At 40.8% G+C, this 27,346-nt stretch overlaps 1 protein-coding gene across 3 annotated transcripts in view; it reads left to right on the top strand.

The window, feature by feature from the left end:
• The window catches only part of fmn2b (formin 2b), a 237,454-nt gene that overhangs the window by 23,496 nt on the left and 186,612 nt on the right, over positions 1-27,346 (top strand). For all 3 annotated transcript variants that reach the window (XR_487913.2, XR_487914.2, XM_007893908.2), the window contains exons 2-4: positions 3,705-3,883; positions 14,317-14,461; positions 18,933-18,994. Coding sequence is in view for 1 of the 3 variants with exons in the window: in XM_007893908.2 (XP_007892099.2) it covers positions 3,705-3,883; positions 14,317-14,461; positions 18,933-18,994 (386 nt within the window). In the remaining 2 variants the exon portion in view is untranslated. The remainder of the gene's footprint in view (positions 1-3,704; positions 3,884-14,316; positions 14,462-18,932; positions 18,995-27,346) is intronic.

Raw genomic sequence — 27,346 nt, 5'->3', positions numbered from 1 at the left:
GGTATGGACTGAGAACTATCATTGTGACCTGATCAGAATGGCATCTTAGCAATACTTCCTGTGTATTGACCATTTGCACAAGTTTTCAAATTTTGTAATAATTAATCAACTATTAATAATGAAATAAATTGATAATGTCATAATTAATCCTTGCATTTGATGTAGCACTTTATCACGCCATCAAGCCATCTCAAAGACCCTCACAGGATTTACTGTCAAGCGTAGTGACTGTATTGCTGTATTGTTATAAACCTTTTCCCCTCCCCCCCCCCCCCCCCCCCACCACCCCACACTTACGTATGGGAGAGGCAGAGATATAAACAGGAATTAGAATTTTATGTTTAAAACTGGTTTTATAATCATTGTCCAAACACTGATGGCTTTATATGTAATCTACTGCCATCTTCAAAGTAATAGTTGAAAACGTTTATACCTTTACTAAATGGCAGAAATAGCAGTATTGCAAGACTCAATACCTTATTGATAACAGAAGTAAGACATTTCACATCTGAGTCTGATTAATGCTGAAGAGGGGAACTCAGACAGTAGTTTCAGGACATGAAAATGAAATCAACATTCCTCGAGGAGCTTGGGGAATTGGATTTTTTTTCCTCTCTGGAGCAGGCTCCCACCAAAAGTAGTTAAACCTTTTTTGTTTTGAAGCACGTTTGATCAAGTGCCCTGAGCGTCAACTTGTTTTATTGAGACCATGGAAATGTGCCGTGGAATGCACTGAGCTACTATGAATAACTTTGATTAACATGGATGTTTTACTTTCTTGACAGCCCTGGTCAAAGTCACTAACGACATTCTGAACGTCTGCGACCAGGGATCTCTCTGCCTCCTTGTCCTCCTTGACCTCTCTGCTGCCATCGACACTGTCGACCATTCTATTCTACACTACTTCGCCTCTCAGCTCAATCTTCACAGACCTGCCCTTGCCTGCTTCGAATCCTACCTCTCCCACCGTCTCCACTTCATCTCCACAAACAGTTTCTTCTCTAGCCCCTGCACCATCTGTGTGGTGCTCCTCAGGGCTCTGTCCTTGGCCCTCTCCTTTTCAATATCTATATGCTCTCCCCGTTGGTGACATCATCCGCAGTTCCACATGTATGCGGATGACACCCAACTCTACCTCTCTGCCTCCACCATCAATTCCAGGACCACTGCTATCCTCACTGACTGCCTGTCGGATCATCAAGCCCTGGATGAGAGCTAACTTCCTGCAGTTGAATGTCAACAAGACTGAGGGCCTCCTGCTTGGCTCCCGTCAGCGCTTCCATACCTCGGCCGCTGACAGCATCTCTCTCCTGGATGCACTCTACATCTCATGGAGCCAATACGGAACCTCAGCGTCCTGTTCGACACGCAACTGTCCTTCATACCCCACATCTGGCCATGACCTGCTAAGCCTTTCCCCACCTCTGCAATATTGCTCGGCTCCACCACTTTCGCACACTACAGGCCGCCAAGACCCTCATACACGCATTCATAACATCCAGGCTCATTTACACAAACTGTCTGTTTGTCGGCCTCCCCAACTTCTCCCTCCATAGGCTGCAGATCATTCAGAACTCTGCAGCCCGTGTCCTCTCCCGGACCAGGCTCCACGACGCTGTCACCCCCAATCTGCCCAACACCATTGGCTTCCCATCATACAGAGGATACAGTTCAAGATCCTGGTTCTCACTTTCAAAGCTCTCCATGGCCTTGCTCCCCCCTACCTCTGTGACCTCCTAACACCCTACCAATAGGCTCCCTCCCTCTGCTCAGTGGGCTCTGGCCTGCTGCACCTCGCCCACACCCCCCCACCATTGGCGGTGTAACTTCAGCCACGCTGCCTCCACCCTCTGGAATTCCATCCTCAATCCCTCCACCTCGCCCCCTCGCTTGCCTTCTTCAAGACCGGTCTCAAGATCCTCCTCTTCGACCGTACCTTCGGTCACCCTCCTTCCCTCCCTGATCCTGAACCCAGCTCGGGTTTGATACACTGACTGTCCAGCGCCTCGGTGCATCCTCCCAACGTGAAAGGCGCTATACAAATGCTAATTTTGTTGTTTTCTGGCTATAATCGTTGGCTCACGACTTGTAGTTTATCTCCCCCGGGATGAACTGTTGGAAAGTTCATGATGGTGCTTCTATTTTGTGTTTTATAGGCATGTTTGTTGAGGTGGTCCAACATGCTCAGTTAACCGTAATATTGCACAATCTGTATTCTACCAATTCTTGCTGTTGTGTTTTTGCCTTGTGTTCTTACCCCAGGGATTTACAGCCATTGCTGTATTGGAACACTTTATTGAGCACTGATCTGATAGGTCTCCTGGTTACTGTGAATGAATCTGTGAAACCATCCACCAAAGATGTTGTGCTTTTATTTTAAAAAGAACACCTCTGACATTGTGTTGCATTGGCAGCTGAGAGGAATGAGGGATTCCATGAGAATTCACACCAACTCTTTAAAAACTGTAATCAAAATAGATTTTCTCAGGTTTCCATGGGTCAGTGTGGGGTACTTTGTTATTCAGAGTTTTTTTCTATTTGCATGAGTCTGATGTTAAATACTATAGATAATTTCCTAATCTGGAATACTGTGCAGTTGACTTTCAAGGGATAGAGTGTTGGATAACTCATAATCAGTAAAACATTAAGGAAATTTAGTCTGTTCTCTGAAAGTAAGATTTTGAAATTTTGATTGAAGTTTTCAAAATTATGAAGGGGATTAACAAAATTGAGCAGAATTAATTCACAATCGGTCAAAATGAAACAAATTCACCTGGGAAAGAGTTCAAATACAGGAAGATACAAAATATATTTTGAAGGAGGATAAATGGGATGAGGTTACAATAATAGATATGTACTAATTTAATACTGTTGAAGCAAAATTGTTGCATTCAATTCCCTGGCGTTTATGTATGTGGTGATTAATGCCCCTTCCGCCACCCTCCTGCCCTCCACCGTCCCTCATCCTAACCCCCCTGCTCGGATCAAAATTCCTGACTGTCCAGAGCCTTGGGACATCCGCCCAATGTGAAAGGCGCTTGACAAATGTAATTGTATTGCATTCTGTTTCCTGAAGCGTTTTCCGGGAATATTTTATTCATTCGATGAGGAAGAAACATGAACTGTTGTTTTTCACTCGTATTAATCTTTTACTTATTAAAATATTCTTCTTATTATCTTTTGCTTGCAAGAGACCACCTATTCCACTCCTAATTTTGCAACTCAATAAATTATGAGATCTTTATCCCAACTGACAAATAACCTCCAAGTATACTGTTCATGATTCGGTGTCCTACACAGATAGTAATATTGGACATTGAGCGCATACATTGCAGCGTGCTAGTTTTGTCAAAAATACTCCACATAGTGCAGTTACCAACGCAGCCACTCGCTTCGCTCAGCAAGCCTAGTCTGTTTCATGTCTCCCACCCTATCCACTCCACTATTGGCAGATGGGCTATCAGCCATTCTGCCACTGCTCTCTGGAACTCCATCACGGAATCCGTCTGACTCCTTCCCACCCACCCTTCTTTCAAGGTACATCTAAAAATGTGCCTCCTTGCACGCACTTTTAGTTATCTTTCCAGCACTGGGAAGAGCTTTGGGATTTCCTCCCAATGCTATATAAGTGTAAATTGTATTATATTGCAGGAATAAGACATGATGTTCTAATAAATAATTTAAAGGTCCTAATTGTTTTACAGGAAGGACTCTGTTGGAAAAGCTCTTTGGGCAGCAAGAGAACGTGCAGCTTGTGGGCGAGCAGGAAGAAGCGGAGAAACTTTGCTCTCGTATTCTAGCTATGGGTCTACTACTTCCATTTGGGGACTGTTTTAGAGAACAGTGTGGTGGAGAAGCTCTTCAAAATACTACCAAGTTTGATGTAAGTCATTTTATTACTGTAAAATACCAACTAAATTATTTTTTTCCCTAAACAGAAGATACAACTGGAAATGTTTTTCTTTATTGGGTAAGTAGAAGTATGGCATGGAAAAGTTGTAGTTTGCCAATATTTCATCGAAACCAACTGCATTTATACAGCATCCTTCACTCAGGATAGTATCTCAGAGCACTGCACAATGGCAGGGTTGGATTCCAAACAAGGGAATAGTGACCATAGGCACAGTCAAAGAGAGAGTAATTCAGGGCAAATGAGCAGGACAAGTTTACCATACTTGTTGAGTGTGTTACCAATATGCAAGGTTTGTTTTTAACAAAAAGGTTGAGTTGGGAATAGGTTTTAATTCTAGGTGGATTGCCAGTCTGTTTAGTTAACCAATCTCGGCCAATGCAACAGTTGGGACAGAAGCCTTAGCCCCAACAGATTACTTCTATTACTGCATGTGATCAGTATCATATTATTGTAACCTCCACAAAAAATGATCATGTGCATTGTCCCAAGTATGCTCAAGGCCCAAATCTGCTCTGAACTGTTGTACCTAGCAATGTCTCAGATGCCCACGAGTCTGCCTCCAGATGTGGTTTGGTTCATCGGGAGCATAAAATCAATGCATGCTCCAGTTTTTTATCCCTGTACTCTGACATTCCCTATTCGTCCCTCCCATTCCCACACCACACACACTGTAAGGACAATTAGAGTTGATGACAGTGCCCTACATTCCCATTGAATACCCCCTGTCCCTGTGGTAGGATAGTCTGTTTTTCCAATTGTCTTAGCTCACACGTGAATAAATAGCCTATTGAACATGATACCGAAGGAGAACTGGAGACAATAGAATCCTGACCCACTGAAAGAAAAGGAGACAACTGCCTGTGGGAGAGGAAAATTGATGAGGAAACCAATTCCAGGTGGGACTTACCCTAGACTAGGAGATGAAACTTGAGCAAATATTTTTGTGTTAAACAAGGTCTTTAGTGTGGCTGTTAAATGGACTAAGGACGCACTTGTTGCATTAATAAGATTTGAGACTGAGTGGGAGTCATGCTGAAATGATTATGTGAGTTTTTTGTAGCTGGAATGTGAAATTAAGATATAAAATTGAGGCAACTTGGTATGGTTGTTGGAGCTGCAGATTTTGTTGGATTGAAAGGTAAGGGTAACTTACACGTATTACAATAATTAAAAAATATTTTGAATTATTGTAATACATGCATGCTTTTGTTTAAATTGGGTTTTCCATGCAATACACACTTGTGATTGTGGGAAGACTATGATCAGCTCTCCAGTCTTATTGACTGTTTTTGTGTTTCACTGGATGTTTCCTTGCATTTGTCATTGTTCCCCTGTAAGTAAATTTAACCATGATTTATGAGACCTTAAAGCCTACTCATGTATAGATTTGATAATGGTATCAGCAAATTTTATACATAGGGGCAAAGGAGTACAAAACTAAAGTAAGAAACCAAAGATTTAGAAGAATGATACGAGGGATGGGAAACTATAGTTGTGAGGAGAGATTGGAGAAGCTAGGGCTGTTTTTATTGAAGCAAAGAGAGTTGAGAGAAGACCTGAGAGAATGGTTTTGACAGGGTAAATGGGGAGATGGAGGAGTAAGTAGCTAGAGGATATAGATATGACTGTCACAAGGAGAGCTGAGAGGTAATTTTTTTCACTATAGAGTTGCTGGGATGTGGAATTCCCTGCCAAGTAAATGGGTAGAGATCAACTATTGCAATATTGTGCACATCAAACATTTAAGCTTCTGTAGACCTTTTGCTTGGACAGACTGGTGTTTGACATCTGCGGAGACTCCTCACTATTCATTTAAGAGAACATATAATTGAGGCAAGTTGGTATGACTTGATCAATTTATGTATGCTGCTTTATGCAAGGACATTTCTTGTGGGAATGGAATGTGTTTTCTTTCTGGAGGGATGCTTCCTGGAGAAAAGCACCCTGCTTGCCTAATTCTGGGAAATATTAGGCACGGGTTCACAAGAGCCGAGGCTTGGAGATCACAGAGCATGCATTGGGATACTTCTGGAGTTTAACCAGCTGAAACTGCATAGCTTGCCATTCGAAAGTATTGTCTGGCAAGCTTTCCACTATTTGTTCAGTATCCTGGCCAAAAGTCCAACCAGGCTAAATCATCAGGTTGGTCTGTCATCAACAGTGCCCTGGAATATTGCGGACTAACCTAGCTCAGGAACTGGACTACTGAGACCACCACAGGGTTGATTTACTTCCGTCAATCCATTACATGTCTTCTTGGAGCCAACTAAATGCGAGGAGACCCTGACATATCTCACTTCTCCCTCATGGAGAATCATCACTAGTTGGTAATCAAGAATACAATGCATTAAAATAATAATCTTTGCATTTGATATAGCGCCTTATCACGTCTCCTAGACATCTCAAAGTGCTTCACAGAATATACTGTAAAGTGAATTGACTGTATATTTGTGGGCGAAACGTGGCAACCAGTTGTGCACAGCAGTGTCCCACAAACAATTGTGGACCAAATGACCAAACTATTATGCTGTTTTTTTTTCTTGTGGGATTATTATCCCCAGAAAAGCGATCCACCGATCGACTAACACCAGGCTCCTATTTACTGCTAAGTAAGCAGAGGCGTGTGGAGTAAGGAAACTTGCCCAGTATTTCGCCCTGCTGGGAATCGAACCTAGGTAGTTGTACATTTTTTTGGAAAGTTCAGTTTGTTCATTTCAAAACCCACTTCCTTATATCCCTTTGTATCGCCCTTTCCTTCAAAGGCCTTCCTCTTTGACCATATCTTTCTTGTGTTTTGTCAACAGCTCACTACATTCTCCATCAGTGCCTTCTCTCCTCAGACACTGACAGCATCAATCTACATGGCTGCACACTCCATCTCACAGAGCCAGATTTGTTTGATTCTCAACTGTTCTTTAAACCTGATGTGCAGGCTCCGACCTGTTTAGCTTTTTGCAACTTCTGACGCATTGCCTGCCTCCACTGCAACCTCTTTCCTCAGGCTGGTGTGACTCTTGTCCAGGCTTGGCTATAGCAAATCTCTGCTTCCCAACTCTTACCTCCACAACCTGTAGACAATTCAGCAACTTAAGTCCTCCCCTGCAGTAGGCTCTGAGCTTATTACCCCTATCCTTGCCGACTCCACTGGCCACCCAAACCCAGTGGGTCAAGTTCAAGATTCTTGTCATTTTTAAAACCTTCCACAGTCTTGCCCCACCCTACCTCTATGACCTTCTAAACCCCAACCAACCAGTCCGCTCACTCTACTCAGCAGGCACTGGCCTGCTTTACGTCCCCATTCTACTTGCCCTACCATTGGTAGGTGGGCTTCTAGTCTTTCTTCCCCGACTCTGGAACTCTGTCCTTTTGTCTCGGCCCTTGCTTCAAAGTCTGTCTTGAGGCCTTCCTCTTTGATGGTGTGTTCGGTCATACTACTATCCCATTTCCAACCTACCCTGCCTTGCTAAAGTTCTGGAACACATAGTTGCAGGTCAACTTCGGTCACACTTATTCCTCCTCGAGTCCCTGCAGTCTGGTTTTTGCCCTGCCCACGCACAGAGACAGCACTTGTCAAAGTCAAAAATGACATCTGCTCTATCTGTGACCAGGGCTCCCTCTGCCCCCTCATCCTCCTGGACCTCTCTGCTGTGTTCGACATAGTTGACCACGCTATCCTCCTCCACTGCCTCTCGTCCTTCATCCACCTTAGTGGGTCTTCACTTGCATGGTTCGAATTCTACTTAATCAAAGGCCTCCACTTCACCTTAGCAAATGGTTTCTCCTACCGCCCCTGGTCGGTCACCTACGGGATACCCCAGAGCTTCATCCTTCTTTTTTTCATCTATGTGCTCCCTCTTGCCAATGTTGTCCACAGACACGGGATAAATAAACTTCCACATGTATGCGGATGACACACAAATCTACTTTGTCTCCTGCAGCATCGACTCCAGGTCTACCGATCTTCTATCAGCTTGTTCGGCAGACACCAGGGCCTGGATGAGTGCAAACTTCCAGCAGCTGAACATGGACAAGACTGAAGTCGTACTCTTTGTCTCCCGTCAATGTCTTCACTCCTGTGGATTTGACTTCCTCAACCTCCCTGGGCTCTCCCTCAGACTCACCGAACCAGTGTGCAATCTTGGCATCTGGTTCGACCCCCACATCTGGTCCTTGACGAGGACCACCTTCCTCCACTTCTGCCACATTGCCCGCCTCCGGTCATAGCTTACCCCATATGCAGTTGAAACCCTTGTGCATGCGTTTGTTATCTCCCGCCTGGATTACAAACGTACTCCTCACCAGTCTGCGTACCCCCAACTCACCAGTTCTGGACAGGTTCCACTGGCTCCCCATCACCGAATGGATCAACTTGAAGATCCTCACACTCGTGTTCAAATCCATTCACTCCCTGGCACTTCCCTACCTCTCCGACCTCCTCACATCCCAATCCACCACCCAGTACCTCCATTTGATTGATATGGGCCTCCTGCTTGTCCCTTACACCCTCTGCCCTACCATTGGAGGTTGCGCTTTCAACCACTACACCCTGAATCTCTGGAACACTTTCATGCATTCCCCCCTCTCTCTCCTTTTTCAAGTCCTGCCTGAAAACCTTCCTTTTCGGTCACCTCCCCACCCCAAGGTACATACCTTGTAATCAGTCTAGAAAATGAATTGTGATGAAGTTACACTCCAATACATTAGTGACAGATGTTTGGAGATTGCACAAAACTTTTAAATTATCAGTTTATCATATTGTTATATTGGAATTAATTTATTTGCTTCTTGAGTATCTTCAGCACTCCGAGCTTATTTGTTGAGGGAATTCCTAACCTTGACTTTGCAAAAGTGATTGATGGCCAGGACATCAGGGAAAATTCCATTCTCTTCTTGAATAGTGTCATGGGATCTTTAATGTCCACCTGAATAGACAAATGGTGCCTTGGTTTAACATTTCATCTGAAGGACGTCACCCCCCTGGCATTGCATTGGAGTGTCAGTCTATACTATGAGTTTCAAGTCTTGATGTGGGGCTTGAACCCACAACCTTCTGACTCGGAGGCAAAAGTACCAATTGAGCCTGGCTCAAGAATTATAGCTGTATGATGACGTCGGCTGAGTGCTAATTCAGATTCAACCTAATGGTGCAAGAACCAAGTTATTAGGGATTCCTAAGATGCTCTGATTATAAAGCATGCACGAAGCAGTCCTCGGAGGGAATGATGAGGCACTGATTAATGGAGAACTTGGCAGGTAGATCTGAATAAGGAAAAATAATTGAAGAAAAAATATTAATGGACCAAGATAATTACCTAGGAATTGGATGCAGTTGCAAAATCAAGTAGAAAAAATGATGCATCTGTTTGTTTTCCTAAAGTCTAGAAGGATTGATGGAGGTTAATGTTGTTTATCTCTTAAGTGTCTCATTTAGCATTTTAGCAAAATCATCTTAATTAAAATGAAGCTCAATGAGCCATAATCTTAGAAACATATTACATATAGAATACAATACTTGCTTAATCTTATCTGTCTTCCACTTGATTTTCTGCTTTTCCACCTACAGATGAGCAATATTTTTGACAAATTTGTACTTTTTTTTGTCCACCAGAGTTTATAGAAATAGAGACACCCACATCTTTACTAGTTAATGGGTAACCAGCAAAGGACAATTTGCTAAGGAGAGATATTTGAAAGATGAAATGCATGCTCGACCCCAGGTCCTAATTAACAATTGGGTCCACCTTGAAAGCCAAAGCCCTAACGGGTAGAGGTGTCTCGTTGGACAAGCAGTGGGAAAGCTTGCCAGACAGTGCTTTTAATAGCAGGCTATGCGTTTTTCGATGATTTGACTCCAGCAGTCCCCCAATGCACATTCTCGGGTGTTCAAGCCTTGTGTCTTGCCAGCTTGCGCCTAATATACTCCAGAACATCCCATGGCACTATTTGAAAAGAGAAGGGTGTCTCTCGATATCCTGGCCAACAATTTCCCCCAGATACAAATGGTCATTAACTTCAAAGCTATTTGTGGGACATTGCTATGCGCAAATTAGCAGTTGTTGCCTTTGCCCTCAAAAGAATTGCTACGTTTTACAGTAAAATTCTTTGAAGCACTTGGAGATATCCTCCTAATGAAAAAGGTGCTATATTAAATGCAAAGTTTTTTATTTAAAACATCTAAACTTTAAAGCTTTTTAATAATAAGGTGAGAAACAACCTACACCTCTGAAGATATGCTATTTAACAGTGGAATTTATTTTTGAGTGCTACAACTGAGAGGCAGCTGACCAAAGTTCTTTGGAGTGAATAAAAATATTACGATTGGATTATCTTTTAACTGTAGACCAGCAGTAAGTTACCTAGTTTTCCCTTTCACAATTCTGCAGTTTTCAGCTTTTAATACTAAATAGTTTACTTTTTAAATCTGAAGAGCTAACTTGTAGAATCCAAAGTGAATTAATTTTTTTTGGCTAAAACTGATCAATTTTCAAGTAATGTTATTGTAAGATATTCCTAAAGGAGTTTGAATTTAGACATTATCTGAAGGAACTTTCATGACATTCGTACAGTCTTTCTTGTAGCTCTCTATAAATTGTGCTTGTTTAAGATCTGTGCTTCAATAGTTGGTAGAAAAGAGAATTACACAAAACTGAAAACACAGAATATTGAAGGGAATTTTTGTTTCCCTAGTTTATGTAAACCTGATTCAGTTGAGGTGTGATTCTCACTGTTGTTTGCTGATCTCAGATGAAAGGTTTGTAAGGTTTCTACAGGTGGCTCGTGCCCTTGGGGTGGGTGGGTATACGTGTGTGTGTGAGAATATCAAGTGTTGCCCTCACTGCAGATCACCATTCACTAACCCCTGCTGGAACGTGTGTCTGGATTTTGTATGAGGGTACAATTGGGCTTGACACGCAGGGAGTTCCTGGTACCTGCCATCCACCTGGTGAGGGCTCAAATCCATGCTTGACAGATGTCAAATGGCCGACTAGTGACTACTCTTTTTTTGGTGGAGGTGAGGAAGTAAGCAGTGTCTTCTTGGTACTGAACTGACTCCAAGTTGACATGTTTGGCAACAGAATGTCAGAATTGAACCAGGTCTCCGTAGGACTGTTCCTGAGCCAGGTGGGTCCTCAATACTCCAGGGCACTGCTGATGACAGCACAACCAGGCCTTTTAAAAGGGACTTGGAAGGGCAGGGACTCTTCTCACTCAGCTCCTGTTAATCCTGCAAGCCGAAGCCCAAATGGGTCATGTGGTGCTAGCTCGACAAGAGATGGGAAAGCTGGCCAGACAGTTCTCTCAATGGCAAGCTATGTGGGTTTAGCTGGTTAGACTCCAGTAATACACAAAACACACTCTGTGATCCCCAAGCGTTTGCTCTTGCTAATCTGCACCTAATACTTTCTGGAATTAGGTAAGCAGAATACATCCCTCCATGGAGAGTTTGTGCATTCCATTCTAACATCTCTCTGGAATTTCCATGTGTAGGTAGGATGCATGGAACTCTGTTTAGTTTGGATACTCTTAAGCATGGTGATGGGTTTCTGCATTGTCAGATACCCGGCTGACCAAAACATTGTTTTGTAGCATATGATACTTGCTGAGACTATGGGGAAATATTGCGGAAGACACCTACTTTATTATAATACTGAAATTATTTTGTACAGAACTTCTCGATGTTTGAATTAAAATGTGCAAATCTAAATGTGAATTAATGGTTGCTGAGCAAGCAGTGAATGACCATCCTGTTTATGCAAATAGTTTTTTTTGTAACAAATCTGCTGACTGACTTGACCAGTAAGAGAGACTGGAGTGAACCTTGAGTGTCCTTGCTTGTGTGGAACAAACATGTGATTTGGAGGCAGTGAGTTTATGGTAAATGACGCTGCTGTTTCTAGATTTTGGACAATGATCTTTGGGAACTGAATGCAGCAGAAGATTAGCACTAGATGCAAGCTGCCGTTTAATGATTCAGTGGAACCTTGTTCCTTGTATGCAAATGTTGGATTTGTTACATTGGAAGTTGATATGTCAATTCTGCAGGGGGCACATCACTATCCCTGGAGAAACTAAAGACATTACACTTTGTGAGCAAGGAGAATGGTGAGCTGCGGTAAGAAGTGACAAGCGGAAAAAAAATTCAAGCACTGGAATTTAAAGCCAGTGTTAAAAACTAACCAGGAATGATTTTAGATAAACTATTATGTTGTTCTTTCCAATGAGCCATGGCAAGTAGAGGCTGCTGAATTATTGATGACCGATTGCAAATGCTGAACTATGTGTGGTGAAGCTAGGTGTATTCCGTCAGCACTGTGGATCTCTGTTCAACATAAGGAAGCAGATGAATGTGTAGAAATGTTAGGCCACGCTAAACGGCTGTCCTGTGACTCTGCAGATCAAGGCCTGGATCTGTCTGATGCTTTTAAAAGCACCTTAGAAGCAAAGGAGAGTACAGTTTTAATCTTTACAATTGTGAAACCTGCCCTTGGAGGTCAGCGGGACAAGTTCTGTTCAAACCCTCCTGAAATTCAACCGGAGGATAAACTAGTAGCAGCTGACGTAACTACAATGCATCGAATAACCTCTACATGGTGCAATAAAGCATGGAAAGAAGATCTAAACAACAATGAAGATGAAACTTGTGGTGGAACAGATGATGTGATAGTGGACATGGTAACAAAACAGTGGCCTACTCCTGTGTTCCTTAACACAAAAGAAAATAATTTGAAGGTAGAGCAAATGGGTCGGTCGGCTGTCAGGCTGGCCTCAGGAAGCAGCGATGATGGCATTTTGGCTTCTGCACCAATCAATAAGTGCAATCTGATCACATTTGAGGCAGGAAGAAAAGTTGCTGATGTAGAGTGTGAAGACAATGCATTATTGGGTGACTGCAGCAATAATAATTGGTGGCTTACAGCCCAGTATTTTACTGGCTTAGCAGAGAATGCAGGGAGGTTTCCAGATATCTTTGGTGATCTGCAGACCAAGGAAAGGCTAATGTTGTCTGCTGACGTTGAAGGTACAGGGTGCATTGTTGCACAGGTAAAGCTCCCGGTTGGTTTATCTGAAATTATAGAACTCTTGATATTCAGAAAGAGGGAAAAAATGATGACCTTTTTAATGCACAGGGTACCAAAGAGTTGTGTCACAACTACATAACTCCACACCATTGAGAATCATTGTTCAGTATGTCAAAACAATATGAGGCAGCTTGGAATAGTGCAAACGGAAATCTGGGCTATCATACTGCATCAGAATTCAGATCCTCAGAAGTTGTACTCAAGCTATATAGTTAGTGCTCTGATCAGGCTGCACCTCAAGGACGACATACACTTCTGGTTACCTTTACATTAGGTGGCTTTCCAGACCATGGTGACAGAGCAGATCATTGAAGATGATGCTCAGTGTTAGAGGAATGAGCTATGATAAATAATAATAAGCCTTGCATTTTGATATAGAGTTTTTCACGTCTTCTAGACGTCTCAAAGCACTTCACAGAATATGCTGTAAAGTGAATTGACTGTATATTTGTGGGTGAAATGCAGCACCAATTGCGTACAGCAGTGTCCCACAAATAGTTGTGGATTGAAATTTATTATTGTTTTTGTTTTGAAGGGATTATTATTAGGCTTGTGGAGTAAGAAAACTTGCCCAAGGTTTCGCCCTGCCTGGAATTGAACCCAGGTGTCTCGCTTGCAAGGCGAGTGCTCTAACCACTGAGCTACAGGACTCCACAAGTAATAATCAGACAACCCAGGCATCTACAGCTTTAAAGAGCTTTTATCAGAGGGATCCTCAATAGAGGTATACAAGATTTTAAATGAGATTGAGAAAGTAAACTCAGATCCACTGAGACAGCAGAACAATATGATGCAGGTTAAGTGTTAACAAAGGACAATTTAAGGAGGTATTTATTTTCTCAAAGGCTAACCCATGACTGCAATGGGTTTCCATGAAGTGGAGTTGAAACCATCAAGCTGTCTTATTTTCCCCCAAAAAAGACAGCTTGATACTGGGATGGGAGAGTAGTGGGGTGGGTATTCTGGAAGGATGAAAGCAAGTAAGTTGAAGTTCTTCCTTGTTTGTAATCAGGAGCTAAAACATAAATGTAATCCCTTCAGAAATCACCCCTTATGGAAGCAAAAAAACGAACTGGTATTTACTCATGGATTCCTCTAGTTTCTGTGAAGTGCTTTGAGGCATTAATACTATGTAACATTTGTTATGTTAGTGCAAGTTGTACTGATAATGGTTTTCGATTGAAAACTGTGAGGGCTAATCTAATATATTGAAATAGATAGAAAAAAAATTCCATAAAAAGCATTAACTGTAGGACTTTCATGACATTTGATTACATGCTTTATCAGACTTATGGAAGTAATACTCTATTTTTTCAATAAAAGCAAGACAAGCTGTACACATGGGCAGCAGTGAGCCAACCAACCCAGTCTCGTGACCATGTGGAAGGTCGCATTCCTGGGAGAATTCAGGCTGTGTGGCCACCAAAAACGTCGTGGACAGAAGAAAAGCTTAACAGTACAGAATCTGGTAAGCAGACTGCTATTTATTATATATGTGTTCTGATGGGTGATATGTATTGCTTCTACTGCAGAGTGCACAACAATCATAAGATGTTTATTGGTACCTTGCAGTTAAGTTTTGCTTAATATTTGAAAAGTATGATGAAAGCTTTATGGGCACCTGAGGGAGAAAACATTTTCCCCAGTTGGATTGTTCACCTAAGCTTGTCATTGAGGACATTTTCCAGGTGATAAAGTTGTCAATTATAATTTAATAATATTGTAATCCTTACAATTGCTATAGTGTATTATCAAAACACTTGGATTTTCTTGCATTGAAATGTGACTGTGTATTTGTAGGCAAATACTATAGCTACTTTGAACACATCAATGTCCAACAAGCAGCCATGAAGCAAATGACCATTTTCTTTTATCTTGGGGATTGTTGGGCAGGACATTATGGAAAAATTGGCTTCATTTTCAAATAGAACACTTGCTTCAACAGGCAGATGGGACCTCAGTTTACAGCTCTCCTGAAGGATGGAACCTATAATGCAACTCTCTCTCTCTCTCTCTCTATATATATATATATATGTAATGTGTTTACACATCCCACAGTTTTGACTCGCATTTTCAGGAACTTTTGCATTTGTTCCTACTTTTCATGCGGCTTCATTTCCATCACCATTAATGAGACACCGGAGATTCCGCTGCATATTTTATCACCTGTTGTCAGGAACTGTTAGTCGCAAAGTAATTTTGAACTTTCTGTTACCTATTTTCTTCAAGTTAAAATGACACTTTTGAGAGATGTGATTGTGAAAGGCGTGATCATGTGAGGGTAGATTTAGAACATTTAATAAAAACTAATGAACTTTTCACAAGATCTCACAAAATTGGTTTCAGATGGAGAAGGTCCATTTGATCTCATCCTTCCAGAAAATCCTCCCTACTGTCCTCTGTTATAGTATCAAGCTGTTTTATTTTCAATGAGCAGATCAACCAACATTCCTGGTGATGTGTTGCAGTTGTTAAATACCTTCTAGGTAAATAAATATTTCCTGACATCTGTCCTGGAATTGCCCTTTGCAACCTTAAAACATGCTTTCTTGTTCTTGTGCCTTGATGCATCTGAAAGTATTGTTTGGGGTTTGCTTTCTCAATCCCATTTAAAATCTTGTGAATTCCTCTCTGAGATGTTCCTTTCAAAGCCCGAAGAGCCCTAGTTTGAGTAATTGTCATTCATAAATCTTTCACTGGGGATCATCCTTATTGCTCTCCCCTGTACTACCTATAGAACTTGGGCAGCCTGCTTATTTCATGCCTCCCAGAACTGTATAGCCTGAGTATAACTTCTGGGTACCTGAACTCAGTTGATTTTAGCAATGTAGCCCAGTATCCTGTTTGCCTTGTTTATCACTGCCTTCACTGTTTGACATGATGAGCGATGAGTCAATTAATACCCCTGGATCTTTTTCAGCTTTCCCTTTGGCAAGTTCTATCCAATCCATGGAGTACTTGCATTTGCTATTTTTCATTCCGAAATGCAGTACATTGCATTTGTTTTATTGAGCTTTCATTTACCAGTTATCAACCTGTGTGCATATCCTGTCAACCATTTTGTAAAACGCTTGCTGCCTCCTCTGATTCTCCCCAAATTAGATGGTATCATCCCATTAATTTCCTTAGAGTAAGATGAGCGCTACTTTTTTTCCAGATACCAAACCTCTGCTTTTAAATTATTTGTTGTTCCATGTTGAAAACTTTTCAAGTTAACATTATCTTGGTGGTTTCTTTGTCATGTCATCTCTAACCTGCAGCTTTGGGATAGCTGACGGTTTTTGACAAGATTTAAGTTCTGTCTTAAATAGCTCAATTCTGCTCTCATTTCTGCTGCTTGAATTGATTCTCTTGAAATATAAATTGTTCCTTTAGCTCTCTCCTCGGAATATACTCTGTATGTAATTTGGAGAATATATTCTATATGTAATCCAAAGCATGCTACAGTAGAGTCCCAATTTAAAACCAAGAAAACATAGCAGCAAGCAGGAAAAGAGCCAGCATCAGTGTTTGGAAGAGCTGAACAAATAGTTTAGAATTTAGCTTTAAAGATTGGACTGCCAATAAGACTGCTATGGTTACAGGAAAAGATATCCTGCCAATTTTCTCTCAAAACTGTCCCAACCTCTAAAAGAAATGATGTGCTATGAAACAATGATTAAGAATATTTTATTGGCAGAACTGATGTCCTATATTGACAACAAATCACATTTTTGACTAACTGAACTCAAAACTTGCTTTTTTGATAAATATTGCACTTTGTTTATAAAATATAGGAAATCCTTTCTTTGTCTGAACTTTCCTATAGTTAAACATTTTAAATACGATTAATTCTGGTACCTAGGCCAGGTTTTTAATGCCTGGATGTGATGTTTACTTAACGCACAACCCTGATTAATTTGGTTGGTAAATTCTAAAGAACTATGTCATAGAACACAAACATGACCTTAGTTTTGCTGCATACCCTCATTAGTTTAGATGCATTTAATCTATATTTATTCTGCTAGTAATTTATCAAGATTTAACAAACTTGATAAACTCAACCTTGTACCAACCTTCAACTTGGTGAGAAGGGTCTCCTTGAAACCGAGCTGACTTGAGTTTGTTTAAAAGGTGTATGTATGAGAGAAGGGGTGCAGGTGTTCCATGATCTACTTGCTGATGGTTATAATGTTGGGTTTGGATACTCTAGGAGTTCTCAGACACCTGCTGTCAAAATAAAATCTAAATACATTTGCTTATAAATTGAGTAATGTTCAAGTAGCAAAGAGTGCACAATTTAAAATGTTTCCAAGAGGGAAACTCAAAATTAAATTTCTCTTTCGCCTTTTGTTCTCCCAAAAAAGTTCAAGGTCCAGAGATTTTTTTTAAACTAATATTTTAAAACTCAATTATTTAGTTTTTAAAAAATGCACAAATATTTGTGCCTTTCTATCCTCTTCTAAAGATGCTGGGCACCTTTTTATCTTTAATTAGAGGGCTCCATCTTATCTAGGTGTCCTGTGTATTTTGCGTGTGTCTGTGTGTGTGTATCTTCTGCATATATTTTTGCCTTCAGCAGGAATGTGATTTATTTTCCCCTTTCACTTTCCTACTATTTTATGACCTACTTGCTGGAGGATTGCAAAATTTCTTTTGTTTGCGGGCCGTCTGGTGTAGGTCAAGTATCCTATTAAGCATGGTAGTGGGTTTCAGCATGTGTCAGACACCAGACTTCCCAAAAAACAAAGCATTATAGCAACTGCTCAAAAACCAATTCTATGCAGTGCACCTACAAGTGGAAATTCCCGTGTTTGTTTCGAAAGGAAGATGTGCTCTCTCCATGGAGGGACACACTTTGCTTACCTATTTCTGGAGAATATTGGACTCGGGTTCACAAGAACCAAGATCTAGGGTCCAGGGTGTGTGTTAGAGTCCTGCTGGAGCTTAAAAAGTTAAAACCTGGGTAGCTTACCATTGAAAACACCATCTGCTAAGCTTCCTGCTGCTTGCCCAGCAAGGAACAGTCTATCCATTGGGGCTTTGGCTTGCAGAGATAACGTCTCGTATATATTAGGCATGTTTGCTTTGGATTTGCTCAAAGCCAACTGGATCATACTTGCCACCTTTCTGCCCATTGAGCCTGTTCTGCCATTTCATAAGATCATGGCTGATCTTTTAATTCTATTCCTCAACAGCAAAAAAAATGGCTGCTCCTGCTCCTCTACTCCACCATCATTGGCTAAGCCTTCAGCAATATGCTCCCTTGCTTCCATCTCGCCCCCTCTTTAAATCCTGACCAAAATTCTGCCTCTTTACCTGTAGTCTCCTCCATCCTCACTTAGTGTTCAACATCATCCCTGTGAAGTGCACCAGTATTATTCCACATGAACGGTGCTAAATGCAAGTTGTTACCTTATTTGCTGCCTTATCCTGTTTGGATGTGGTGAGCAATGAGTCAAATAACACTCCTAGGTCTCTTTCAGCTTCATTATTTGCAAGTTCTAATCATTCATTGAATAAATTTGCCATCTTTTTTTACTTCATATATTCAGAACCTTGCATCTATTTGAATTGAACTTCATGTGCCACTCATCAGTCCACATGCATATCCTATTAAATTTTTGTTCCAATACCTTTTGATTCCTCAATTATATTCAACTTGGTGTAATCTGCAAATTTAACTACCTTGCAACTTGAATTGCGAATCCAGGTAATTCATGTGTACAAGGAACAGGAGATCTGACAATGACTTTACTTTGCTTGTGATACTACCATTGCATAAAGATAACATCTCAACTTTATAAACTGGTATCAACAACAAAAACAACAAATTACATTTGAATAGCGCCTTTCAAGTCGGGAGGACTTCCCAAGGTGCTGGGCAATCAGTGCCTCGGCAGGATACAAGAGCCATGAAATATTTATATAATTCTGTCTTCTACTCCTACTCATTTCAGAACATCAAGAAACTGTTCTAAGTTTGAAGAGGATACAGAACGAGGAAGTACAAACATTGCAGGTAAATCACAACTTTTAAATTGCCTTTCGATTTTGTTCATCATCCTGCATGCAAAGGTGAGGCTGTATTGCTTTACAAACTGATGGCAATTAAATTGAACTGCATATGTGAAAATTGTGAATATTGTTTGGGATTTTTGAAATGTCCTACATGATACAAGATTATCATGGCAACCAAAGGAAATCTGACAATGCCAGCTAAATTATCAAGTAAAAATTATTATAAATTAAATAATGAAGTACATAACATGTCTTAATCTGCAAGTTTACTAATATGTTACTTTAAAACTCATAACAATTACTCACTTAATTTTTAAAAAAATTCCCATTTGACCTGCTTTTTAAAAAAAAATTGCTCCACATAGACAGAATTGAGGCAGTCTTGTTTGACTTTTGCCAGCATCTTCATGGCTTAGATATCTCAATGTCCCTAGTTGCTAGGTCTAAATGATTCCACTGATATGCAGTCTTGGCCTGAGTGTTTGATTCTGAGCTGAATTTCAAACCTCATTTCTGATCAATCATCTTCCACCTCTACAATGTTACCTGCTATGTCCCTATGGCCGAGCACTATTTCATCCCTAAGGTTGGATTTCTCCATTGCTGCCTCTTGTCTCTTCTTCACAAACATTCTCATCCATAACTTCAGGCCAAGTGCTGCCTTCCATAGGCTCCGGCAACCCTCAACCCCAACAGATTTACTTCAAGATCCTTGTATTTGCCCAACTGATCTGTCCACTCTTCACCAGCCCCGAGTCCAAGGCCACACTCTCTCTTACCTTTGATGACTCCAGCCAACTGCTTGTCCCCTACTCTCCCTTCTCCCATCTTTGGAGACCAAGTCTGTAGCGACCACATCTTGGCAAATTTTCCTTCCTACCTGATGGTTCCTCCCACTGCTCCCAATGTTAAGCATTGTGAAGCATTTTGAATTGTGTTTATATAAAGGCAGATTGTTCAACTCGAAGTGCAGTCTAAACATCGCAGTATCATAGTAATTAAAGTAACGAAAGCTATTGCAGTGCGTAGAAAACATGTGGGATCATTTAAAGTCAGAACAAACTCATAGTGTTAACCCCTTATTGACTAAAGAAAATAACAAAAAATGTACTATTGTTCTTCAGAGTTTCATTGTCTGTTACACAGGCCAGCTTCAACAGCGTTTGTTCCCTTACTTGTAAAGTGTGTTGCTTTCAAGGTTTTTACAGTACGTCTAACACTCAGTAGAATTAAAGATATGAACATAGTTGATTACATTCCAGTCAGTTTTTCCCCCCGAATTTAGTTCCTCAGTCATTACGTTACTTTACTATTGTTGTCGACTTGCCTTGTGGCTAAGATTGTGGGCACCCGTTTAACATCAAAATTAATAAAAGATATTTTAAGAAAAGCTTTATTTTACCACATCCTGTTTTGCTTAAAATGATGTAAATTGTGGTTATCCTAAATTAATTGCGCTAATTTTTGTCTCTGCCAGTAAATATTTCTTCCGTAGAAAGTATCCTTCTCACTTCACACCCTCTGATAGAGCCAAGAATATTTATCAATCTGTCAAGTTGTTTTATTGTGATGTAAACATTGGATAAACTATAATCTGCACAAGGAAAGGTTAGTTGTGTAATATATATACTTGCGTATTCACTCTCTCACTTTGTAGATCAATGTACAAAGGTTCTCTTCATAGTGTAAATTATCCACTTGGAGTAATTCCACAATTCAAAGGTCAATAGGGTCTTGAACAGGCAATTCTAAATTGGCTTAACTTTGAAATCACTTTGGCGCACAACATCACCAAAAACACATGAGTCATAGACTTCAATATAGCTCTTGTATTCCTTGAATTGAATGCAACTTCCATTTCTCTTGCATACTCTTGCATACCTGGTATGGAATGTTTTGTTTGTAAGCTTCCTTAGGGTCACATTGCACCATGAGTTAACATGCTGGTCTTTGATTTTCCGAGAACTGAGGTTGAACCTCTCCTGAAGTTGAGAAACTGGTTTTGTGTGTGTGAGTGAGAGAGAGCAATTGTGTTCAGAAAATGGAACCATGCAAATGGATCCTAATAAGCTTTTCTGGTCTAGCATGTCCCCCAAAAAATGGATTTTCACCCAGAGTTGATTAGAGTTCTAGACTGATCTTGTGCAATAATTTCTTCTGGAACTTTTCTGGGTACTAACCCTTCAAAAAAAAAAAGTAAAACTAATAACAACACGTTGGTCAGTCAATCCACGACTGTTTGTGGGACACCGCTGTGCGCAATTGGCTGCCGCGTTTCTCCCACAAAATATACAGTCAATTAATTTACGGTATAATCTGTGGAACGCTTTGAGATGTCTCGAAGACATGATAAGGTGCTATTTAAAATTCAAGGGTTATCCTTAATAGTAGTAGTGAAATTGTGTGGAAACTGAACTGCAAAGTATCAGTATCTTTTTAATAGAAGGCCTTATGCATGACATTGTATTTTTTTAAAAATACAGACTGAATTGCCCTCACTGCTCTGATTAATGTTTATTTAAGGGACGTGTCCTGCAGCATTTTTAGTGTGGTGATAGGAAGCGTGGAGATTTCATACTGTGATTGTGCCACCCGCTCACATGCTGACAATTTTATTCATCCTCAGCAACAGCAGTTCAAGCATTCTCCATTGTAAGGTCTTTTATTGCAATAGTTGGCTTAACTTATATCTATATATTTATGGACATCCAAGATTTTTTTTCATGTTTATGGCTTTCTAGATTTACACAGCATCTCCAAAATAATTAATAAAATAATCTTAATTTTTAGAAGACCAAAGTTAACTTTGTTTGGGTCTTAACTTGAATATGTCCTTAGCTTTCATCAATTACTGTGTGGCTGTCTGTTTTGTTTTCTTTCCCTATTCTTTGAATGGCATTGTACCTTGCACTAAGCGAAAGCCACTAGGTGGCACTGAAACACTTCATAGCCTTCGAGTAATGTTAAAGGTGGACAAATAAAATTTTAGCGAGACTTTTCCTTACTTGCATTGTCTAGGGTCATTGGATGTTTTGTATTTGTGGCCTTTTAGATCTTAGTGATGGAGAATGCATGCGGTTGCTTTTACCCAATGTTAAAAATGCACATCTTCCTTTTATGATGAAATGGAATAAGCTGATGTTTGACATCTTGTGACTAATTGGACTGATGTGGAACATGTTTGTTTAAAATTTCTTGAAGAGCTTCTTTCAATTGAACATGATCTCTTGTATCTTGCACAAACTGTTTTTGCTTCTTCTTATATTGGTTCTTATATATTATATTTCCTCTGGAACTAACTCCATCCTGCTGTCCTCCGCCTTGCTCCTTCCCTTACCTCCTTCAAGACCCATCTCAAGACCTTCCTCTTGGATTGGGCCTTCGATAACCCCCCGCCCTCCACCCTCCCCAATCCTGATCCCCAGCTCAGGTCCGAAACGCTGATTGTCCAGTGCCTTGGGAAGTCCTTCTGACTTGAAAGGCGCTAAACAAATGTAATTTTGTTTTTGTTGTTATCTATGTAGGGAAATGAAAGCCTGAAGTAACACACTGGTAGCAAATTCATTTTTAATGCTTTCTGAGTTTAGAAATTGGTATGTGTGGTTTGGTAGAAATTCGAGGGTTACATTTGGTGCAAACGTGAAGATAGAGATGAACTAATGAAATCTGTTAATTAGTTACAAACCATTAAGATTTTTTTTAATATAAACTTTGATACATTGCATTGGAGCATCAATGTACTGTGACAAGTAATAGAAAAAGGCTTAAGTTCATAAAACATAATTTTAAAACAAACTTGGTGTAGTCAATTTTTTTTTACATAAACTGGCATATGCCTCTCAGCTCCAGGTCTAGTGGTGGTTCCACGGGATGACTTTACCTAATAATAATAATAATCCTTGCATTTGATATAGCGCTTTTCACGTCGGGAGGACGTCCCAAAGCGCTTCACAGAACACACTGTAAAGTGAATTGACTGTATATTTGTGGGTGAACGCGGCAGCCAATTGCGCACAGCAATGTCCCGCAAACAGTCGTAGATTGAAAATGACCAATTTATTATTGTTTTGGGGGTTTTGGAGGGATTATTATTAGGCGTGTGGAGTAAGGAAACTTGCCCAAGGTTTCGCCCTGCCTGGAATTGAACTCAGGTCTCTCGCTTGCAAAACGAGTGCTCTAACCACTGAGCTACAGGACTCCACGAGTAAGTGGTTGTTCTTTGACTCTTAGCTTACGTAGTGAATGTATGATATGTGGCTCTTTCATTGAATCTGATCGTGCCTCTTCCCCCACTCCCCGTATGCATTTTGGTGCATGGAGGCCAATCTTAGTGTCTCAACTTGCTGATAATAACAAATTTACACTGAAACTGGATCCCTCTATTCTCTGTAGCCCGATGCCTGTGCCTGTTTAGCATTGGGGGCAACATTAGTAGTTTAATAATAATAATCCTTGCATTTGATATAGCACCCTATCAGGCCGGACGGATGTCTCAAAGTGCTTCACAAAAATTATTGTGAAATGGATTGAATATATTTCTAAGCAAACGTGGCAGCACAATTGTGCACAACAATGTTCCACAAACAGCCATAAAACAAATGACCAATTTATTTGGGGTATTTATTGGCCGGAACACCGGGAGAAACTCCTTTCTCTTTTCGAATACAACTTTAACATCCACTTAAACAGATAGATGGGACCTCGGCTTTATATATCCAAAGGATGGCACTTCTGACCTCTGTCACACATCCAGTACTGCATTGAAGTGTCAGCTTAAGTATGTGAGTTCAAGTCCCAAGTGGGATTTTAACCTACAACCTTCTGACTCTGAGTGAGAGTGCTACTACAACTGAACCAAGCTAACAGACAGTTTGGAAGTTTTAGGACAGAACTATGATGTTGGTAGTGTTTTTGTGTGCTTCAAAGGGTATAGCTTTTAGTGCATCTCTTAGTCCAATTAGAAAGTTGCGCTGAAAGACATTTTCTGCTATTCCAATGACTAATTGACATTGGACTTGAAAAATAACCAGTGACTGATGTGCAGATTTGATCAGTTTACTCCAATACCCTCTACTGGCAGATTAGAGAAGGGCCCTCACCAAATCACATTTTTTTGGATTCGATCATTCTCAAATAGATTTTTTTCAAAGCACAAATATGATAGACCTATATCACAATCAAAAATGAATAGCATTTGCACTTTCATCAGCTGCATGTCAACCAGTCAATCAAGAGCAATATTAAACTAATCTTTTTAACTGTTAAATCTAAATTGAATAATGCATAAGTCCTTACCTTTTAATCACATTTATCGTTGCATTCTCTGGGGTGGAACTTTAAGTTCTGGTTATAGACTCTGATGTAAGCAAGTTACATACGTCTCTGAAATATATCCTCCCACGGATTCCTATTTAATGAGATCCACTCTGTGAACATCTCTCAGCATTCAGTTTTACTCTGGATATTTTGTAAAGCCACCAGAGGCCTGAAATTCTATCTAGTCTTAAACCAAATCTGAGTGCACAATTGTGTAATTCTTAAAATCTTGTCTTCATTTAAAAGCCTTTTTATTTTATAAGAACTGTGAAAGCCCTTCCAAATTGAGATTGGATTGAAATATTTTCCTCCAGTTATCTGTGATCTTAAATTTTGAGAAATTACCTTTCCATTCAGACGCTTATAAAGAGCCTTGTATTTGTTTTTACACTCCATTGCCATTCTGCAATGAAATCTAATGTAGATCTGAGACTGTTTTCATTAAGTTCCATCACCTTTTATTTCCCACTTCCAAATTGATATGGCAGATATCAGGGCCTGAATTAGTGCAAACTTCCTGCAGCTGAATGTGGAAAAAATGGAATCCATACTCTGTAGCTCCTGTCAATGTCTTCACTCCTGCGGATCTGAACTCCTCAACCTTCCTGGGCTCTCCCTCACACTCACCGAACCAGTTCACAATCTAGTGGTCTGGTTTGACCCCCAGCTGTCCTTCCTCCCCCACATCCAGTCCCTAACCAGATCCGCCTTCTTCCACCTCTGTCACATTGCCCGCCTCTGACCATACCTTACCCCAAATGCATCCAAAACCCTTGTGCGTGCGTTTGTCACCTCTCACCTGAATTACTCAAACTCATTCCTCGCCATTCTCCCCAGCTACACTATTCAAAAGATCCAGCTTATTCAGAACTCTGCTGCCCGCATACTGATCCAGACCAAACTCTGGATCACCATCTCACCAGTTCTGCCCAGGCTCCACTGGCTCCTCATCACCGACCGGATCGACTTCAAGATTCTCACACTCGTGTTCAAATCCCTTCACTCTCTGCCATCTCCCTACCTCTCCAACCTTCTCACTCCCCATTCCATCACCCGGCACCTCCGCTTGACTGGGACCGACCTCTGCTTGTCCATCGGAGGTGGGGCAGAGGGTGCAAGGGACGAGCCACTATGCCTGAAACTCTGGAACACTCCCTTAATCCCTCTGCCTTGCCCCCCCCTCTCCCCTTTATCAAGTACCACCTGAAAACCTTCCTCTTCGACCGTGCTTGTGGCCCCCTTCCTCTCCCCCGGTTCAGAATCAGGTTCTGCCACTGTTAAGCGCTCTGAGACACTGCCCTGTGTGGAGGCCTTACATAAGTGCAAGTTGTTGTTGATATCTCGCAAGATTGTATTTGATTTCATCCTTGCAGAATACACAACTGTCCTCCCAAAATCTCTTTGTTCTTATATCGAGGATATTTTATTCAGAAAATATCTTATGTGAAAAGCTAGGGCCCAGTATTGTTCCCAACTTGTCATTGCACAATCTGCAATCTGAGTATGATTGAGAAGTTTGGATAAAGGCCAATTTAATCATCTTACCTGAATACCACCCCCCTCAAAGTATGGCATGACCAGAACACTGCAGCTTCTGGGGATTTGAACCCCATTGATGTGGCAATATAACAATTTAACTATTTGTTAGGTTAGGGTATTAAGGGATACGGGACAAGGGTGGATAACTAGAGTTGAGGTACAGATCAGCCATGATCTTATAGAATAGTGGAACAGGCTTGAGGGGCTGAATGGCCTACTCTTGTTTCTATGTTTCTACAACAGCGCATTAGGATCAAAAGAATGGCCAGGATATAATAAAATGGTACAACCGACTGGATGGGCTGAATGGCCTCCTCCTATTCCTGCTTTTGCATGTTTTCTAGTATCTTTGTATGATGATTAGAAATGAGTGAATTAGGAGTAATTTGATAATTTTTTGCACTCGTAAGGTACAAGGAAGATTATAAATGCTTGCCGAACCCAAGAACACGTGTGACACACTGGCAGACAACTTTACTTTTGTTTTGATTGTGTTGATCCCTCCAGAACAAGATTTATGAAAGCAATCGAGTTTGTAGCCTTGCATAAAATGTCAGTAGCATCTAGGAATTGCTACTGTATGTTATGAGTTTTGCAACCAAGTGGAGTACAAGAAAATATACAGTTTGCACACTCCTGAAATATTTCCACTGGTGCTGGCCAAATAATTCAGCAAATTTGTAAAGTTTACAATTGTTGCCAAATTATGCAGCTTTAAACAAATATACAAAAGGTTTTAAATTTGAAAAATGCAATAAGTACTGAACTGTTAATGTTATGATGAGAAAAATAATCCTGCCAATCCCAAGGCTGAGTATAGCTTCTTTGTGATTTCTTATTGAATTTGAAATCATGGGGAAGGAGAGGAAGGTCATTGTGATGGAGAGGGGACAAAAAGGGAAACGTCTAACAGTAAATCCAGAACAATTCTATGGGATGTGTCTAGACAGCAGAACCAGAGGACGTGAGTTCAAAGTTGCAAAGGACAATTGCCTGTTCTTTTCGACCATTCGGACACCCTCCTACCCTCCCTGTCTTCCACCTCTCCTGATCCCAACCCCCTGTTCTGGTCCAAGATGTCCTCCCGACATGAAAGGCCCTATACAAATGTGATTTGTTGTTCTTCTTCAGATGTTTCCCTTTTTCTACCCTCTCCATCAAAATGACCTTCCTCTTTGTCCCAATGGTCTTAAATTCAATAACAAAATCACAAAGAACCTACATTCAGCCTTGGGATTAGCAAAAATCTCCCCCACCACACTCCCAGTTTATCTTGGATTCATACTTTGAACAGATCATTTTGGGGCAGAGAGTAGTCTTTCTGAGCTTATAAAGGGAATACTGATCAACTCAGTCTGAACTTAGGTAGTACCCCATGAACAAGACTATTTTCTGCAGCCACAAACAAAATCTTCAGTCCTGAAAATACAAACTTATTTATTGCAGCTGTTACTGCCAGTGTATTTTTGTTGAGTATCTTCACACTATATGATGGGAG

This window comes from Callorhinchus milii, unplaced genomic scaffold, assembly GCF_018977255.1.
Source record: "Callorhinchus milii isolate IMCB2004 unplaced genomic scaffold, IMCB_Cmil_1.0 Scaffold3, whole genome shotgun sequence".
Classification (NCBI taxonomy): Eukaryota; Metazoa; Chordata; class Chondrichthyes; order Chimaeriformes; family Callorhinchidae; genus Callorhinchus; species Callorhinchus milii.
Note: the sequence above shows the minus strand (reverse complement) of the source record. Positions and strands in the feature narration are given on the sequence as shown.